At 41.2% G+C, this 6,641-nt stretch overlaps 1 protein-coding gene across 1 annotated transcript in view; it reads left to right on the top strand.

Annotated features, from left to right (window-relative positions):
• Positions 1–6,641, top strand: part of TAF1 (TATA-box binding protein associated factor 1) — an 80,371-nt gene that overhangs the window by 26,702 nt on the left and 47,028 nt on the right. The window contains exons 23-25 of the mRNA XM_023765059.1: positions 868–1,115; positions 1,813–1,978; positions 3,383–3,594. Of these exons, the coding sequence (XP_023620827.1) occupies positions 868–1,115; positions 1,813–1,978; positions 3,383–3,594 (626 nt within the window). The remainder of the gene's footprint in view (positions 1–867; positions 1,116–1,812; positions 1,979–3,382; positions 3,595–6,641) is intronic.

Genomic DNA, 6,641 nt, shown 5'->3' with positions numbered 1-6,641 from the left:
CCAGAGGCAGAAATAGCAGGGGATGAGTGTAGAAAAGCCTGTAGATGAGGTAGATAGCACTGAAAATTGGTCTCTAGGTTTGTCTGTAGGGGACAAATTGAAGAGATACTGCCAATCTATTAACTGCTTCTGTCTGTGCCAGGCCTGGTCAAGCCAGGGCTATGTCCATCAAGTGAGCTTTCTGGGCATTCATCCTAGAGGGTAAGAGTTTTTATACAGAATCCATGGATGAATTTGGGGGGGGGGTTCTTGAATCCTCAGAAATTACATGTAAAATTCTGTGCAAATGTGCCTTTTCTGAGGAGAAGATCCATGAATATCAGAAGATTCTGAAACGAGTTCTAGATTCTAAAAAGGGTTTAAAATAACCAATCAAAAATTGCAGAAAATGAGTCGGGATGATCAAAGCCTGAACTGGTTTGGGATATGGATACTAGAATGAGAAGAGAAGAACCAAGGTGACCTTAAAATTTCACTCTAGGCTTGCTAGAAGGATGGTGGTACCATTGATTAAAGTAGTAAATAACAAAGAAAGAAGTAGTATTAAGAAGGAAAGGTGTAATGTGTGGAATTAGAGATCCCCATGACACTTCCCAGTATGGATTTCAAGCAGGCAGTTGAAAACTTGGATGTAGATACTGAGAGAGAGGATTAAGGCTGAAGATGTAGTTCATTGAAATCCTTTCAGAACTTTGTACTTAAAAAAATGGAAACATTGGCAATGGTAAAATGAAGTCAGGAAAGGACATGTCAGTATATTTGAGGGCTGGTGGGAACTTTTATACTTTCTGTAGAACCATAGTTTTGTGGCATGTTGAGCTTCGAGGTTTTCTCTCAACCCCAAGAAAATGGACATTTGAGTGGTAGGGAGAATGTGTGGAAATCTTTTTCTGCCTTGCAGCAGCAGGTTCGGCAGCAGCAGGAAACAATCACAGAGATGATGATACAGCTTCTGTGACTAGCCTTAACTCTTCTGCCACTGGCCGTTGTCTCAAGATTTATCGCACATTTCGAGATGAAGAGGGGAAAGAATATGTTCGCTGTGAGACGGTCCGAAAGCCAGCTGTCATAGATGCCTATGTGCGCATACGGACTACAAAAGATGAGGAGTTCATGTGAGTTTATCTCACCACTTTCCACTTTGATTAAGAATGATAATGGTGGGGAATGGGAGTGAGGGTGAGTGCTTGATTTTTTTAAAAAAAAAATTATTGATTTTTTACAGAGAGGAAGGGAGAGGGATAGAGAGTTAGATACATCAATGAGAGAGAAACATCGATCAGCTGCCTCCTGCACACTCCCTACTGGGGACGTGCCCGCAACCAAGGTACATGCCCTTGACTGGAATAGAACCTGGGACCCTTGAGTCTGCAGGCTGACGCTCTATCCACTGAGCCAAACCAGTTAGGACATGATTTTTAGTGATAGGATTCTGCATAGTTGTCCCTGGAAGTCCACTAATAGGGAACCATCTTGCCTTTTAGATCTTTGGGTTCGAGTAGTGCCAAATCACAGGGAGAATTCAAAATTTGCCACAAAACAAAGACATATTTTCAGTTCTACTTGAGTACTTTGCATTTTGGTTAGTTGGTTGGCTGGCAGAAATCTTAGGGAATACTCTCATTCTGAGAGGTGCCACTCTGCAACTAAAAGGCTGATGAGTGGGGGAGATGGGAATGCCAGGTGACCTCTTTTATTTTAGTATGGATGGATTACTTTAGTTTGGAGATGTTTAGCTATTACAACAGTCTGCTTGGTTTAGGTTTGCTTATGGTCCTATGATTTTTTTACACCCCCTTTCCTGTTATTTAGTCGAAAATTTGCCCTTTTTGATGAACAGCATCGAGAAGAGATGCGAAAAGAACGGCGGAGGATTCAAGAGCAGCTGAGGCGGCTTAAGCGGAACCAGGAGAAGGAGAAGCTTAAGGGTCCTCCTGAGAAAAAGCCAAAAAAGTTGAAGGAGCGTCCTGACCTAAAAGTAAGTATAATGTGGTATGATCATAATTAACAAAGCAAAGAAAGAAAGCATACTTTCCCCCCTACCTTTTAGATCCTCCCTTACTGGGAAGGCAGTATTGTTGAAAGCTAGTCTGAATTGACATGGTTACTTGGGTGTTTTCAGTACTAGTATGACTGGTACCAAAACCACCAGACCTAATCTAGTGCCATTGGGTGTCATTTCATACCTCATCCATTGGAAATATTTTCTAGGAGTTGAAATAGGTTTGGTGGATTTTTAAAAAATATTTTTTAATTGATTTTAGAGAGGGAGAGAGAGATAGAAATGTCAATGATGAGAGAGAACCATGGATTGGCTGCTTCCTGCACACCCCCCACCTGAGATCAAGCCCACAACCCGGGCATGGGACCCTTTAGTCTGCAGGCTGACGCTCTATCCATTGAGCCAAACTGGCTAGGGAAGATTTTTTAACGTGTATTTATGTACATATGAGCATTTATACACACACACGTCTTGTTTTTAAGTTGTATATATTAAAAGAAGCAACAGAAATAAATATAAAATACATATTGCTTTGCATAACTTAGGTAGGATTCTAGATATTACTATGCAGTTTAATTGTAATATTTACCATAAAATGAGGCAACTGTGATACAGTGGAAAGAACCGGGGACTTGCATACAGAAGATCTAGATTCAAGTCTGGTTGCCATCTAATAGCTCTGTGATCTTAACCTTTTCAAACCTGTTTTTTCTTCTATAAAATACCTATCTCACAGTACTGTTGTACTAAGTGATATAATACGTGGGAAGCACTTTATAAACTAAAATTTTCAACAAGTTTAAACTGCTGTTAACCTGAGGTCATTAAAGTATTTTAATGTATGTGATCTTATGTAAACATGATACAGCATTGACCCCATTTCACAGATGAACATGCGGTCAATTGCAAAACAGATGTAATATGCCCATGCTGGCTGCCTGTGTTGCCGAGTGCAGCCTTGGGCTTCCAACAGACTTTCTTCTGTACATTTACTATTTTCATAGTTTATAACTTAAGTTGGGAGTGGAAATCCTCTTTGTTTTCTTTCTTGATTTTTATAGAAATGTTCTTTCTCTGTATTTTTTTAATGTGCCCTTTCCATACATATGCACTTTTGTCCAATGCCTCTGGTTGAAGGTGTTTAACAGTTCTTTTCAAACCAAAGTTCTGATCCTGCCTTTGTCTCTCTCTTGCCTTGTATGTATGTTTTTAGCAGACTTTTGTTGAACTTTATTTTTCTATGCAAAATAATTTTCATTGAAATTAAGTTAATTTTATTCTAGAAAGATCATAGGCTGACCTACCCAAATTGTATAGATTTCTTAAAGCTAACATCATGCAGCCTGCTTACCTCTGACATTGGTACTTTTCCTCCTGCAGCTGAAATGTGGGGCTTGTGGAGCCATTGGGCACATGAGGACAAACAAATTCTGCCCCCTCTATTATCAAACAAATGCTCCACCTTCCAATCCTGTTGCCATGACAGAGGAACAGGAAGAGGAGTTGGAAAAGACAGTCATTCATAATGATAATGAAGAACTTATCAAGGTTGAAGGGACCAAGATTGTTTTGGGGAAACAGCTAATTGAGAGGTAAGGGATAGGAAGTGCCACAGAGGAAATCTGTTGGAGGTTGGTGATACTGATGGGCGGCAGGGGTGGATATGCTGAGAGCATAGGAACTTTTATGAATTTTCCTTTGTAATTGTTCCAGTATGAAAATTACAGTCTTTTGTTGCAAAGCACTTACTAAGTTCCACCACTTGCTCTTGGGCATGTACCTAACTTTTCTTTTTCTTTTTTTTTTTCTGTTCATCAGATTATTCACTTGATTTTTAGATTCACTTGTTGATAGATGTGTATTTGTTGTTCATAATTTGTATCTGTACCTTTTTCTTCTTTTTCCTCTTAAAGGATACCTTTCAGCATTTCATATAATACTGGTTTGGTGGTGATGAACTCCTTTAGCTTTTTCTTATCTGTGAAGCTCTTTATCTGGCCTTCAATTCTGAATGATAGCTTTGCTGGGTAGAGTAATCTTGGTTGTAGGTTCTTGCTATTCATCACTTTGAATATTTCTTGCCACTCCCTTCTGGCCTGCATAGTTTCTGTTGAGAAATCAGCTGACAGTCGTATGGGTACTCCCTTGTAGGTAACTGACTGTTTTTCTCTTGCTGCTTTTAAGATTCTCTCTTTGTCTTTTGCTCTTGGCATTTTAATTATGATGTGTCTTGGTGTGGTCCTCTTTGGATTCCTTTTGTTTGGGGTTCTCTGAGCTTCCTGGACTTGAAAGTCTATTTCTTTCAGCAGGTAGGGGAAGTTTTCTGTCATTATTTCTTCAAATAGGTTTTCAATATCTTGCTCTCTCTTCTTCTGGCACCCCCATAATTCGGATGTTGGTACGCTTGAAGTTGTCCCAGAGGCTCCTTACACTATCTTCATATTTTTGGATTCTTTTTTCTTTTTGTTTTTCCAGTTGGGTGATTTTTGCTTCTTCATATTTCAAATCTTTGACTTGATTCTTGCGATCCTCTAGTGTGCTGTTGGAACTCTGCATAATATCCTTTATTTCAGTCAGTGTATGCTTAATTTCTAGTTGGTCCTTTTTCATAATCTCGAGGGTCTCAATAAATTTATCAGCGGTTTCTAGAAAATTCTTGAAAAACCTTATAACCGTGGTTTTGAACTCTATATCCAGTAGTTTGCTTTCCTCCATTTCTGTCATTTGTGACCTGTTTCTTTGTCTCCACATTTTTTATGCTTCCCTGTGTTGATAGAGTGGCTTTCTGTGCTAGGTGTCCTATAGGGCCCAGTGGCTCAGCCTCCCCAATTACCTGAGGTGGACACTCTTGGTGCACCCCTTTGTGGGCTTTGTGCACAGTCTTGTTGTAGTTAAGCCTTGATTGTTGTAGGTATCACTGGGAGGAATTGACCTCCAGGCCAATTGGCTGTGAGAATCAGCTGTGTCTGCAGTGGGAGAACTTCTGAGCTGGAGACACTCTTCTGGGGCAAGACTTGCTTCAGTGGGGCTTTGGTGCTCACTGAGTCTGCCCCCTGAGTGTGTCCCTTATGGATCTGAGGAGTTGTAATCTGGATGGTCCCACTATGACCAGTGGGTACACTGGCTCTTGGGTCTCTAAGGAGTTGCTAATTTAGCCTCTGCCTGAGGCTACCCAGCAGGAGCTGTGGAGAGATTCCTCTTCTTTGTTTGGGGTTTGGAGGTGCCAAGATGAGGCCCAGCTGTGAAGCAATGTAAGCTGCTGTGGGGCCTTGGACCCTCTTTTGGAAGTTCTGGTTCTCCCTGATTCAGCTGCAGTTTGTTAGGTAATTTCCAGGTTGTAAAGGGCCAGGCCTTTCATATGCAAAAGCCTCTGTGCACAGCTTAGGTGAGGCGGGGTCTCAGGGAATCAACAGGGCGGCGCAAGCAGCTATGGCTGCTCCCCAGTCCTACCCTAAGAGGCCCCGCATCTCAGTGTCTCGGTAATCGTCTCAGTGTCTCGGTAATCGCTGCAAGCACCTCTGAGAGAAAGCCGCCCTCGAGTTCCGCCCGCTGCCAGACAGTCCAGTTTCTCCCCGTATGAGTCTGGGTCCCCAGAGACTCACCTGGAACTGGAGTTCAGAGCAGTTGGGAGCTTGCGTCTCCCTCCCGAATGAAAAAGACAACCGCGTCCTCAGTTGCTAGCCCTTTCGGCGTGTGCCTCCGTACCTCTGCACTTTACTTCCGCACCTCCTCTGAGTCTCAGTGCTTTTCTCTTTCCTTCTAGTTGTAGAATTTCCACTCAGCCAGCCTTCCTGTGGTTCTGGATGATGTCCGTGTTGTCTTTTAGTTGTATTTTTGAAGTGGTTGTGAGAGGCAGCAATTTCCGGTGTTTACCTATGCCGCCATCTTGGTTTCTCCCGTACCTAACTTTTCTGAGTCTCAGTTTTCTTTCTTTTTTTTTTTTAAAACTATATTTTATTGATTTTTTACAGAGAGGAAGGGAGAGAGATAGAGAGTTAGAAACATCGATCAGCTGCCTCCTGCACACCTCCTACTGGGGATGTGCCTGCAACCCAGGTACATGCCCTTGACCGGAATCGAACCTGGGACCTTTCAGTCCACAGGCCGACGCTCTATCTACTGAGCCAAATCGGTTCTGGCCTCAGTTTTCTTATTTACAAAATAAAACCACCCTTTCTAGGGTAGTTATGAGATAAAAATGAGAGAGACTATATAAAGCACAGTGCCTGGCATATAGTAGATGCTCTTCTTATTCTACTTCCCAGGCACTCAATATTTGTAAGGTCCCTAATCTTAGAATGTTCTAATTATGGACCATCCAAAAAGTTTAAGGAGACATAAACTATGCTTACACATACCTGTCTATTGCCCTAAGAGAATTTAATAAAGAAGCAGAGTTTTTAAATTAAAAAATTTCCCCTAACCTTTTAGTTTAAAAATTTCAAACCTACGGAAAATTTAAAGACAACATGCTATTCCTCTAAATTTACCAACTGTCCTATTTGTTTCATCTTTATATATTTAAACTTTTGCTGAACTGTTTAGAAATAACTTGCAGGCATCATGATATTTCACTTATAAATTCTTTAGCATAGGACATAACAACATAGGACATAATTAACATTAATTCAATAGTATC

Source organism: Myotis lucifugus, unplaced genomic scaffold (assembly GCF_000147115.1).
Source record: "Myotis lucifugus unplaced genomic scaffold, Myoluc2.0 scaffold_4, whole genome shotgun sequence".
Taxonomy (NCBI): domain Eukaryota; kingdom Metazoa; phylum Chordata; class Mammalia; order Chiroptera; family Vespertilionidae; genus Myotis; species Myotis lucifugus.
This window is presented reverse-complemented; position numbering and strand designations above follow the sequence as displayed.